Raw genomic sequence first — 13560 nt, forward strand, 5'->3', positions numbered from 1 at the left:
GCATGCTGGTTGATATTTATGATGATGGTTGATATGTATGAAGTATATGAATGTGAATATGAGTAATCATTTTGGAGTATGAATTGTTAATATGGATTCTATAAAGTATGTAAATTGATATTTGATGTGAAGTTATAAGGTTATAAACTGATGTGTTGAAACTTGAGTTGGAAATAAATGAAAATCTGAATATGAAATTCTCACTATGATAATGTACGTTCGTCATCGAACGGTCCCCTACCGTTCGATTTTTCTAGTAAACTGTTTTAAAATGGAATTCTTTCATTTGGAGAGAATTCTATTCGAGAACGAGTGTCCTCATGAGAAACACTAGGTTGGAGCGTTCGGCTCAGCATAGTTGTATCCGGATATTCGAAATAAAGTAATACATATATATATACCCTCGTACTTTAAGATTAGTAGTGCTCGGTCTTACACATAGCGCTCGTACTAAGTAGTGCTCGGTCTTACACCTAGCGCTCGTACTGAGTAGTGTTCGGTTTCACACCAAACACTCGTACTAATGTATAATCAATCTTGATAAAATAGCGTTTGTCCAACTTCAGTAATATTTCTTTTTCCATGTTCGGTCATTTACTGGCATTGGATTTCCGTATGTGAACTATTCTAAATATAGTCCTTAACATCTTGATTATTCTTCTTGCATTGGATCCGACCTAAGGCCTCCATACTTGAATTATTCATTAAGTATTGATTTGAACTCAAGAGAGTCAGATCATTTAACTGACTCACGTGGTAAATACCGTTCGTCACATATTTCACTATTTTACTCGGCTCATTTCTTAAATCCAAAAGTAACTCTCTTAGTCTTATTCTGTTCTGAACGGGAGGATCATCGGTCTCGTTCTTATCGTTCGTCCTCGTTCTGAAGAGGGCTGAACGTTAATTATTTAATGTCCTTGTAACTGATGATGAAAGTGATAATAAAGTGAAAGATTATAAAGGATGAATAGTATATGAGATGATTAAACGGTTGTGGATTTTGAACGAGCGTTCCGAGGAGGAACGACTCATGTATTGAATATTGGAATTGGTAAAGTATGACTGTGGTTATGCTAATGCTGGCAGTTCATCCTGATGTTCCATGAGTACTCATTCTCACGTAGGGGAGGGTAGGTCATGTGTGGGAACGACAGGAGGTCCTAGTCCTTAGGGGTACTTTGGATAGGGCTAACCTCGGGTGGCAGCTGTTGAGTGTATCCCAGTTACTACATCACCCGGGTGCAAGAACGCTTGTAGCTACACAGATTCATATAGTCCAGACGGTCAGTCTAGTGATAGGCTCGGTATGATACATACGTTGAAATGTTTCTTGAGTATTGGAATGTTTACTTTATATGTTGATGTATGAATTAAATTACATAAGCTTATCCTGTGTTTTTCCTTGTGTTGTCTCGTTTGTACGTCCGTCTTGTCATTGCAATGATCATCCGTGTGGATGTGAGCAGAAGGAGGCGAGCTACTGGAAGAGGCGCTGGAAGAAGAAAATTTGGAAGAATTTGATGTAAAGACGGAACAGTAGGACGTTCGGTCAATAGTCTAGTTATAGTAAGGTGGACGTCCGCTCACCTTTCCTTTTGTTTAAGTATGAACGATCGGTATTGTTATTTTGTAAACCGGTCGCATAGTTTGGGTAATGAGGTACGGCTTTAATTTGTAACTCTTTTGTAAGGCCGTTCGGCGATGAGCGTACGCTCGACTCTAGTGTAAAACTGATTTTTGGATTATTATTAATGTGATTATCCTAATATATAGATTATTGCTGTATTTTTGGGATGTTACATCAATCAAACATTTTAAGAAGCTTTAGGATTTGGAATAAATGTTCACATTAGAAATACAAATCTTTCCTTATACTTGTAGAGTACATTTAACAAATTTGACTTTTCAAAATTTAACAATAAATTTAAATTTTTAATAAATGCTTAAAAGGTTAATCCAAGAATAACAATGATTTTTTTTATCAAGTATAATTAATTTTTATAGAAAACTTCATTTCTCTAATTTTCAATATTTTATGAGTTTGGATTACGTATTGTAACACCAACTTGTTACTAGTTCATGATGATATTTATTATATTCATAAATATCTAATTTAGTAAAAATATCTTATAATTTAAATACAATATTAAGAATTGAGAAAACTCACTATAAAAAATAGTAAAATTTTCTTTATTTCATTTATTAGTTTTAAATTCCAAAAATCCAAATCTAATATCACTTCAGATAATGTAACCATAGGAATTTAATTTTATCAGAAGATCAAATTAAAGACCATAATGTATTCTATTCTTAAATTAGAATCGATCGAAGTCCCTATTTTTTTAAAAAAAAAAAACACATCACACAAATGTCTCATTCATTTTTAAATATTACATTTTCATCACTATTAGTCCTTTCAGAATTACTCATTGATAAATTCCTGATTATTTTAATGAATAGTTCTTATGTCATGAGCAAAATACTGAATAAACAAAAAATATGAAGACGAATAGCATGTGACAGCTTGCAAGAGCACCCGTTGACCCAAACATTAAAACATGCACACCACAACCTCAAATATTGGAATAATGCATATTAGATAATATATATATATATATATATATATATATACATATACCTTCTGTTTGAGACAACATGGCCTCTGAAGAATGGGAAAAGATTTGAGGAAGAGTGAGATGAAAAAGCAGCAAGGGAAGTGGAAGATTTTGTTAAGGTAAGTTCATAAAACTTAAAAATCTTCCTTTGCTCTTATTAGGATGTGTTTGGAGAGATGAAATGAAAAATGATTTTTGAGTTGTAATGGATATGATGTGATAATAAGTATACATATTTTAATGACTGTTGGTAATGATAAGATTGGAAAATGTCTATTTATGGTAGTAGTTGAGGAATTGATGTAGCAATGTGTGTTGGATAAATATACGTTGCTTTGTCATGAACAAGATTCAACTCGCCCCCATGAAGCGCGTTCAACTATTTCTCTATGAACATCAATGTTCTATGGTACTTTTCCCATTCACTTTTCATACGAATTAGGAATAATGCATTTTCTCATAACATAAATTCAAATTCTTTTTAGCTTTTTAGATCAATTATATCAAATTTCACGATTTCATCATTGTTTGAAAATGTTCCAATTCCTTGTGTTGCTACAATGGCTAACAAAATTCAATTGACTTCCATCTGGTGTAGAGAATAAGCTGCCATTGACGAATGCCATGAGAAAGGAGATTATTTAATTTGTAAGATTTTCTATATATTCCAAAAACAATTTTCTTTTATTGTCTTTTTTACCATTCTTATTTTATTCTTATTGGTCATGTTTTTATGTTTCTTCACGCAATTTGCAGAGGAGCAGTTGACAGACATAGCTATTCCAATGTTATAGCCTCAATTTCTTTTGAATTGGTTTTAAATATTTAAAAATGGAGATGTCTGTTCAACGAGAACATCATAGTACCAATGGCATATCAGGTATTTGATTCTATTAATGTCTGAATTTATTATTAGTATAATTAGATTTTACCAATAAGAATGTTGTAAACCATGATGAGAGCATGTGGTGCTAAGTATTAAATGAAATGGTTAATTGTAGGATCAGGATCAGGATCTTGTCTTTATGATCTGTTTTGTTCAGAAACACCTAATCTCAATGCTCACAATCTAAGAGAACGATGGATGTCTTCTGGTAATATATACTTTCATCTTGTTTTTCTTTGTTATGTTGAATACTCTTTTGTTAGTTTATCATGTATCGGAGACACCTTTTTCAATAATTTTAAGAAATTAAAATACACAACAAGTTGAAATATATAATATTTAAATATCATTATTTGTAATATTTTTTAAATATTTTGTATGTTAATTTTCTTTTTTGAATAGAGTAATTGAATTTTTCTAAGATAAAATTTCATATTAAAAATATGTATTTTAAAATTAAAATTTACAAAAAAAAATAGTTAAATTTAAATGTTAAAATAATATTTAATAATTTAATTTTTTTCAATAATATATATGTATAATGTGTATAGAAAGTAGAGTTATCACTTTAGTTTATCCCGTTTTAGTCTAGATGGATCAAAGTCAAAAAGTCCACAAGATAAAAAAATTCACATAAAAAAATTCACATAAAAAAATTCACATGTCCAAAAGAATAACAAAAACCAAAATAATTACTCTGAATCGAAGATCGAACTGAGTTTACTCGAACCAAATATCAAGCTGAAACAGTTTGGACTACAAATTAAGTCGAGTCATATTAAGCTGAAAGTCAAGTCAAGTCACCTTGAACTAAAAGTCGAGCAAAATCAACTAGGTCAAAAAATCATATTGAGTTGGATCGAATCAAAGATCAAGCCAAGTTGGAACAATGGTTTACTCGAGTCGGTTAGTTCGAAGAGTCGAGTTGGCTTGTGTCAAAAGTTGAGTAAGCTTATTAGAACCAAAGGTCAACCTGAGTTGACTCGAAAGAAGGTTGACTTGAGATGACCTAGGCTAAAGATTGATTCAAGTTGGTCAAGCCGAAGAATCGGGTTAAGTCGACCAAATAAAAGGTCAAACCGAGTTGATCCACGTCAAGCAACTAAATTGAACGTTAAGCCAAATCGATTAGCACAGGAGATTTAATCGAGTCAACCTGGTCAAAGGTCAACCTAATATACAAATATAATGGGAATTTATTTTGAAGTGAGTTGAGACTCACTCATAAATCATAGGTCAAATTGATACCTCTAAAAAAGAAAAAGTAACTAGTTCTGAAATTTTAATTTCTTTATTTTTTAAATGATTTTCATATTTTTTTTAGTTATTTGAAGTACCTTTTCAAAATTCCTAAATTTTAAATTCTTTTTTCTAATTTTCACATCCAAACAACTTATTTTATTTTAAATAATTTCAAATTCACCAAATAAATGAACTACTTTATTAAATTGTCTCGTTCAACCACATTGTAAGGGATGAAAAACATTATTATAAGGGATGAAAAACATTATTATAAGGGATGGAAAACATTATTAAGAAGAAATACCCTCCTTTCAACGAGGAAAAAGGAAAAGTGTAAACTGTAAATTTACCATTTGAAAAGACTTCTCAATATAAAAGATAATGAAAGAAAGAGAAATCTCAAAGAGACTCAAATCCAAAAAAAAAAACATTTTTCTTTCTATCAACTTAAGAGAGTTACAAAATGAAACGATATCATACAAAAACAAAATAAGTTATTTTGAGTGATATTCTGGACAAAAATTATACTAAAACGATATAAGAGCATTATTGAAAAATTAATTAAAAATAATTAAAGTTAATATTTTAACTAGTTTGTGTAACACAACCTTAAGAACTACGACTATGTTACTAGAATATTTAGTGAAATGATCGGAATATTTTGTAGAATTTATTTTCTTTGGTAAATTTCGAATTCTTCTTTCTTCGTCTTAACCAAATATTTTTATATGTTTAATGTGTTTTTTTTAATGTTTTCATCAAGGTAGTCTGATATTGTCTTTATTGTACTTTTCAATTGCAAATATTAATGTGTTGGGGATAAATTTTACTAGAGAAATTTACATAATTTATAACTTTAATATATATATATATATATATATATATATATATATATATATATTAATTTCCCTGTATGTATAAGAAGGACCGCAGAAAAGATTAGACAATTTGATGCGTCAAGCTGGGAACAGGTATTGTGCCGATTGTGGATCATTAGAGCCAAAATGGGTGTAAGTATTACATTCATTTTTAAACGACTTTATTATATTCTCATGTTATTTTCTTTTTTTTTATTTCAAATATCATTATAAATTTTGATATTTTGACATGCAATCAGATTGATATTTAAAAGTTCACTTAACAATGTTTTATTAATATTTTTGGTGTTGTCCTTCCATCGTATCTTTAAAATATATTTTATAATAATATATATATATATATATATATATATATATATATATTATATTTCAAAGACACAATACAAATATAACAAAAAAAAATCAAATTATTTCAACTAATCGTCTGTCATCATAAATTACTCCATTAAACGAAATAAATACAAAAAATATGAAAATCAAACAAAACCCATAAACCTATAATTAAATAAAACCATCTTTTTTTTATGGAGGTGAAATATCCCAAATTAATTTGAAAAACTCCTATTTCACCTTTAAGTTTTACTTTTTATTATGTAAATTATTGATTTTTTTTCTCTCTCAAAGAAAGCTTGTTCTTTTATTCAAATTATAATGAGTCTAATAACTTATACCATTATTAATCCGTAGATATTATTTTAGCACAATCTCTTTTTTATGTTAAAATTTCAAGTTGACTAAAAATAAAATTAATTTATAATATATAAAATAATACAAATCTTATCTTATAAGTCAATTTTGTAAGATTGAATTGTGTTTAAATTTCACTCTTTAACATAGAATCAAAGACATATGTTATTTTATCTTAGCAAAATTTGTTATTTATTAGATATATTGTTTCATCCCCTAATGAACTTCATTAATATCTAGTTTCACACTCCATATGTATATGTTTTAACGTGATTGCAGGAAAGTTTTGTATCAACCAGAGATAAAAGCTATTTATGATATACTAGTACATGTAAACTTCATCTTATAAATCAATTCTATAAGGTTGAGTTAAATTTTAAATTTACTTTGTATGGTTCTAAATTTATAGACAAATGAAAAGAAAATAACATTTAGTAGATAAAACAAGATAAAAAAGTATTGAAAATTAAGTTAAATGAGTAAAACCAAGAAGTCATAGTGTTTGCATTTAATTCTATTGACACCATTGGTTGAATATCAGGTCTACAAGCCTTGGAGTTTTTATATGTATCAAATGCTCTGGAGTACATAGAAGCCTCGGTGTCCATATATCAAAGGTAATTTATGAAGATTAATTATTTTTTCTTGAAATAAATCATTACGAGTATCTATATAGTTGTAAGTAGAAAAATGGTAACAATGATTTGACATGAACACAGGTTCTGTCCCTAAAGCTAGATGAATGGACAGATGAACAAGTTGATGAATTGGTGAAATTGGGTGGAAATACAGTAGTGAACAAGAAGTATGAAGCTTACCTGCCAAGTAACATAAGAAAACCAAAACCTAATTCTTCCATTGAAGAACGCTCTGAATTCATTAGGTAATTGGATAACCACACAATACACGTACCATTGCATGCATGCAAAATTCATAATACATAGTTGAAAACTGTAATTTCATATTATGCAGGAGAAAATATGAGTTTATGCAGTTTTTGGATGCTGAGGAGAACATGTCTTGCCCTTTCATACCATCCAATTCAGGAAGTTCATCAGATTCTCAGATTGGTTCCTCAAGACTTCAGTCCATACGAGAAAAAAAGCAGCATTCTTCTGATAATAAACAACAAACTAAACATCGTATTTGCAGAACATTTCGAAACAGTCGAGGAAGAAAAGAAACTCATGACTTTAGGACTTCAAAGAATAGCACATCATTGGTAATGTTTCATTTTACTGTTGCCTATTTCAATATGTCAAATAAACTTTTGTAATAATAAAAAGAATAATGATACTTTGACAATATTTTTTTAACAACATTTTAACATCATGTACGTGTCATTATGTGATTGGTCAATGTTGGTGTTTATAATTATTATTATTGATTGTTGAGTAATTTTGGATCAATCACAGAATAACATGTAGATGATATTAAAATGTTATCAAAAAGATGTTGTCAAAGTATCATTATCCTAATAAAAAATATATTAGGGTAAAGTGCTCATATATTTCATTTTTAGTATAATAAGAAGAAAAAAAAGGGTTGATTTTGATTGTAACATATTAAGCACATTGATAGATAATTTTGTATTTTATTGTAAGGTTGTTTGTCCTTGTTATAGGCAGGTATGACTGAATTTGTTGGGTTGATAAAGGTGAATGTGGTTAAAGGAATTAATCTTGCTGTTCGTGATGTAATGAGTAGTGATCCTTATGTGATCATATCCCTTGGTCACCAAGTGAGATTCTTCATCTATAAATTATTACATCACACCATTCATACACAAATTCAACTTAACATTTCCATATATATTCTCTTATATTGCAGTCAGTGAAGACTCGTGTCATAAAGAACAATTTAAACCCAATTTGGAATGAAAGCCTAATGTTGTCAATTCCTGATAATATTCCTCCTCTGAAAATTGTAAGTTGAATATCATTTCCTTGTGACTCATAAATCCCATAAAAAATAATCATGCCTTTTGGTGAATAGATTGGTATAGACTAGGTTTATTAATATTTTTTAGGTTTAATCCTTTTCGACATCCCTATTTATGTACGAATGTCTCAGATGGGTCCTCGTTTTCTAAAGTGTATCAAAATAGTCCTTAATTTTGAAAATTGATATCAATTGAGTCCTTTCCGTTAAGTTGGCTGGACGGCGTTAAAAAAATTGATGAGTGGATGCTGAGATGACGAACGAACGCTCGTCCACCAGCGAACGAACGCTCGTCCATCAGCGAACGAACGCTCGTCGACCACCGAACGAACGGTCGTCCAGTGTGGAACGAACGGTCGTCCAGCACTAAGAGGTCGATGAGCGTTCGTTCTCTGGTGGACGAGCGTTCGTTCGCTGGTGGACGAGCGTTCGTTCGTCATCTCAGCATCCACTCATCAATTTTTTTAACGCCGTCCAGCCAACTTAACGGAAAGGACTCAATTGATATCAATTTTCAAAATTAAGGACTATTTTGATACACTTTAGAAAACGAGGACCCATCTGAGACATTCGTACATAAATAGGGATGTCGAAAAGGATTAAACCTATTTTTTATTTATATTTATGGCAATGATTCAATATATTTTTTTCTATTTATTTTTGACTTAGAGTATTTTTTATATATATATTTTTAAAAAAATTTATTCTTATTTTTTTTAAAACAAACGAATTGTGGTATTTTTTATTAAATCAAAAATTAATGTTCCTTAGAGATATTGAACTCAATATGCTAATATAATCATTCCTTTCACATGTTTATTGTCCAATTATATGGACAAAGAGAATGGATTAATGTTAATGTTGATATAAGGGAATAGATCACATTGAGTCTTTAAATAAAAAATAGAGAGAAAAAATTGAGTCAAAAATAGGTTTAACTAGTAATTTGATCATTGATTATATTTAGACCTTCGAAATTCTTATATTTGTTTTATTTAATTGAATCCCTATTTTGTAAAAGGATTCAATGTGAGTTCTTTCATTAAATTAGCATTAACATAGTTTGGAAATGTTATGTGTCAAAATCTAAGTTTGTCAACTGTGATATTNTTCATGTCTCAGCTGCAACTACTTCACCATTGGTTTTCTCTTGAATTGCACTCTTCCCATCGTCGCCTTCGGCTTAAATTTTCATTCTCCTTAGTCAATTGCACGTGGTGGTGCTTGCAATAGAGTTTCTCATCGTGTGCAATGTAATTAGAGAGATTAATAACACACCCTCCGTGGGTGCATTTGAACCAACTCTTGTGATAAAGAGTTTCATTCACGGTCACCAAAACCATTTCAAAATATACAAAACTTAATATCACTTTTCTATTCATAGATTCAGATTATGAGCATTTAATTCTTATGCATATACTATTTTAATTTGTTCAACTAACTTATAACTTATTGATAGTAACAACAATTATCAATTAACATTCTAACAAAATACCTGACTTAAGACATTTTAGATTACAATTTACAATTGACTCACATTTCTCGAGGAACACATAACCTTAACTTCATCAAAAAAAAGCGACAACGGACAACAACGGTGACAGTGCACAGTGACGACGAACGACAGAAGGACAAAAACGTCAATGACATACAATGATTTGACTCTTGATACCAACTTGAAAATCTCCTCCTTCAGTGTTTCCTCTGCAAAGAAGCCAAAATTGTTAGTTCTCTGTAACAGTACAATGCAATCACGTCGGTTGATAATGCATACACTAAAAAGTCCTTTTTCAAATTAAAAGCCAAGCATAAGGGAAGGGAAAGTGTGTATCTGTTGATGGATAAAACTCAAATTTTCAAATACATACAAAATTTGTGTTGGTGGTGAGCAAATTCCCTCAAGGGGCATTTTTAACTTTATTTCGTATTGTGCGGGTATCATAGTATCACTTTTATTACTGTGTTCAGCACACAGCTCAGAACTATCAGTAAACAACTGTACATATAGTAAAACTCCATGACCAAAAATTGGTTCGAAAATTACAAAACTAGTCGACAAATAACCAACTCTACACGCTTACTCCAGAGGAATAAGACATTAGTTTATTTAAATAATTTTTTATTACACACAGTGGATATTAGAGCAATCATCAAATAATTTGGTTGGTCATATGCAATGCAGATGCAACAATACATAAACCACATCCACATAATTCGACTTAAACAAAATTTCGTATATGAAGTTCAAAAAAGTAGTCTACAATTTTCACATAATTTCAAAGAATAAAATGTCATACCTTTCGCTTGTGTACTCGGCTCTTTCTGCTGCTACCTTTACCAGATCCCATTACTTGCTCGTCAGTTCTATCTTCAAAGGGTAATGTTTTGATTTCATCATAGAAACTTTCTGTTAGACCTTGCAACCTGAAATAGAAAAAGCACAAAAGCTAAGAGAGAAAAAAATGTATTTAAACAAAAATACTATCACACATTTAATTCTTTTTACTTGTTAGGAATGGAGAAACAAAAGGAAAACATTCCAAACACTTCCCATACCCATTTCTTGATTTCTTCAAGTATTTTTCTCGCTTCCTCTCCTGTTTCGTAAGAGGAACACGAGTGAACATCTCCTCCTCTTGCTGAGCGCGTTTCTCCATCTTGGAGACAAATCTATCAACTTCTTTGCTAGCTCCCTCAAAATCCCTCACCTGAGTAGAGTAGTGAGCAGCCAAAACAAACCATTACGTAAAATCATTAAATGCAAGTTCGGATAATAGTTCAAAAAATATTCTTAGGAGTTAAAAGTACTTTCGAGAAGGATGCTCTCTTTGTACATTTGAGTCTGAAAATACTTTTGAAAGGAGTTTAACTGAAACCCAAGCATACTATAAGTCATAATGATTCAGCATAAAAATAACTTTACCTCTTCAGGTCTTTCCTCCATATCATTCATCAATGTCCTGATATAATCACTCTGCTTAGCTTGTTTCAGAATTTCTTTTTCTCTTCGCAAGGCATTTCTTTCATGCTTAGAAGGTTTTTCTAGATCCATAGAAGTAGGGGCAAACTTTACAGGTTGATATGTATCATGTCCATCCTACATCATATAATAAAAGTTAGATAGACCAGGAAAATACCCTTTTCAAGATATTACCACCCTGCGTACACCAAATTTTACACCATTTATAATATCACATATACACTGACTGACCTGCAAGGTTAAGTCTACTTTGCTAACTAGCATGTCAGGATTGGGACGATACTTTGATGCATCCTCACTCTTATTGGACGCATCTGGCTCCGTACTTTGAATATCACTTTTGGCTGCATTTTCACCAGCCTGCACTAGTTTCTGGATTTGGTATTGTTGTTTTCTGTCAATTGGCCGAATCTGCAATGGAAACCAGGAAGTCAAATGTTTAACACATAATACAATGTAAATATACACATGGAAGCCCTTGAAGATCAACACACAGAAGGATAAAACTATACCTTTTCCAAAAACAATCTTATCTCTACAACACTTCGAACAACAGGGTGATCTTCTATTGATAACCCTTTAGCCTTCCGCAATAAATAATAAACAAGGGATTGACAATAATTCAAAAGCAGCAAATTCTTAGCCTCAAGGTAGCTAAATCCATCAGCTGTAGGATACTGACCTTCTTTCACCTGGTATAAGAAACATCGAGAGACACAATAATAATAATAATCATATCATTCATTGATACAGGGTATATTTAGCTATAACAGAAAACTTATAGAATCCCCAAAAAGGCCCAAATTGCGAAACTTCATGTCCAACAACAGAAAAACTTCTTTTAAATCTTAATATTATATGAATTTGAAATGACGTTAACGGAGTCCTTAAAAAAAATTACTTGAATTGAAAAAAGGGCCACTCACTTTGGCAGTTAAAGATTGAACTTTAAGCCTCACAGTATCGAACCCTTCCTTCATCTCTTTCAACAACGCCGCAAGTTTAGGCGATTCTCTGCGAAAAACGACAAGATTTTTAAAAGATAAAGGCTCCAATTTATTACTTGCGTATCAGAAAATTTGAAGCAAACACAAATTGATGCACGTTCAAGGAAGAGGAACAATTCAAAAAAACCTACTCTTCCTTGATAACGTCCTCATCTAAATGCTTCGCACTGCTTTCCATGACTTGAGATGATTTTCTATAATCTCCAATCCTGAACCTTCTTTTTGTAGGAATGTGAGTGATTAAAATTTGATAGAAACAGAAATTAAATTATTGATGAAGAAAGGTTAAGGGGAAAAATGAACCAGAGAGGGAGCGAGAAAGATTCAACGACCAAAGACAGAGAGAAGGTGACGGCTTCTTGGCGGTGGATGGTATTGAGAATGAGATACTGCGACGGAGGAAGGGATTTGCGAAACTGAGAACGGGGCAAGATGGGTGACCAAAGAAACCTTTTTTTCTTAAAAGTTATAATTATAATTTCAAGGTCATAAACCCAGGAAAATAATCATACATACATCTGCTACCAATATATATATTTTTATTTGTTCATTTAGAGATGTTTCATTTTCTCGATAATATATATATATATATATATATATATATATATATATATATATATATATATATATATATATATATATATAATTTAATATAAACAAAAAATAATAATAATGATGATCAAAATTTTATTTTAAATACTAATTATAATTGAAATAATAATAATAATAATAACATATAGTTGAAAATGATATAATTATATTTTTAAATATCGCTATATCAATATATAACCACAATAAAATTCATTTAAATGATAGAGCGATGTTTCTAGGGGATGATCGAAGTGTACAATGTGCTGGGTACGAACGTCAAAACTTATGAATTGTGGCATGAAAACAAGACTTTTGTGTAATAAAAAGTCGTGATATTGAAAAAATAGAAGCAAAATTGAATTTCACTATCACTGGTTTCCAACTTCAAAGTTGTTATTTTACTATTTTAAGTTTGTCACTTGGAGGTATCTTATGTTGTATTCAAAAATTAATAATATGTGAAGGATTTTGAAGAGAAATCAACAAGGTCCTCTTGTACACGAGAAATTTTAAGTTTATGCAATATAAAAATAAAAAAACTATAATAATATTATTATTACTTAATAAGAAAAGTAATTGTGAGAAAGTAAATATTATATGTTTTATTGAGATTTGGACAAATGTACATTTTTTGTGTTCATTGTTGAAAATGATTGTTGAGAGGAGGTGACAAACCTTTTATGCACTTAGATCTTTGGAAGAAACATGATGTCATTTGGACGCATTTGGG

The 13560-nt window shown here is 30.6% G+C and overlaps 2 protein-coding genes across 3 annotated transcripts; one reads left to right on the top strand and one right to left on the bottom strand.

Moving 5' to 3' along the window:
• The first annotated feature begins 3195 nt into the window (after positions 1–3195).
• LOC148201341 (putative ADP-ribosylation factor GTPase-activating protein AGD11) lies at positions 3196–8346 on the top strand. Its single transcript, XM_088108817.1, has 10 exons — positions 3196–3266; positions 3375–3498; positions 3620–3712; positions 5669–5756; positions 6853–6928; positions 7031–7194; positions 7284–7533; positions 7936–8052; positions 8142–8237; positions 8341–8346. Exons 2-10 carry the CDS (start codon positions 3450–3452, stop codon positions 8344–8346), a joined length of 939 nt encoding a protein of 312 aa, XP_087964943.1. The 5' UTR covers positions 3196–3266; positions 3375–3449.
• Positions 8347–9669: 1323 nt separating this feature from the next.
• LOC148201342 (uncharacterized) lies at positions 9670–12682 on the bottom strand. Of its 2 annotated transcripts, none has more exons than XM_088111006.1 (9): positions 12543–12682; positions 12371–12457; positions 12159–12246; positions 11745–11924; positions 11464–11643; positions 11176–11349; positions 10809–10960; positions 10550–10676; positions 9670–9956 (listed from the first exon to the last, which is right to left on the bottom strand). In XM_088111006.1, the coding sequence occupies exons 2-9, from the start codon at positions 12415–12417 to the stop codon at positions 9945–9947; spliced, it is 960 nt and encodes a 319-aa protein (XP_087967132.1). In that variant the 5' UTR covers positions 12418–12457; positions 12543–12682; the 3' UTR covers positions 9670–9944. The 2 variants fall into 2 exon arrangements, with proteins under 2 accessions (XP_087967132.1, XP_087967131.1); XM_088111005.1 differs by having other exon boundaries at positions 12371–12454; positions 12543–12674.
• Positions 12683–13560: the final 878 nt, after the last annotated feature.

This window comes from Vigna umbellata, chromosome 3, assembly GCF_029865625.1.
Source record: "Vigna umbellata cultivar VRB3 chromosome 3, Vumbellata_1.0, whole genome shotgun sequence".
NCBI lineage: Eukaryota > Viridiplantae > Streptophyta > Magnoliopsida > Fabales > Fabaceae > Vigna > Vigna umbellata.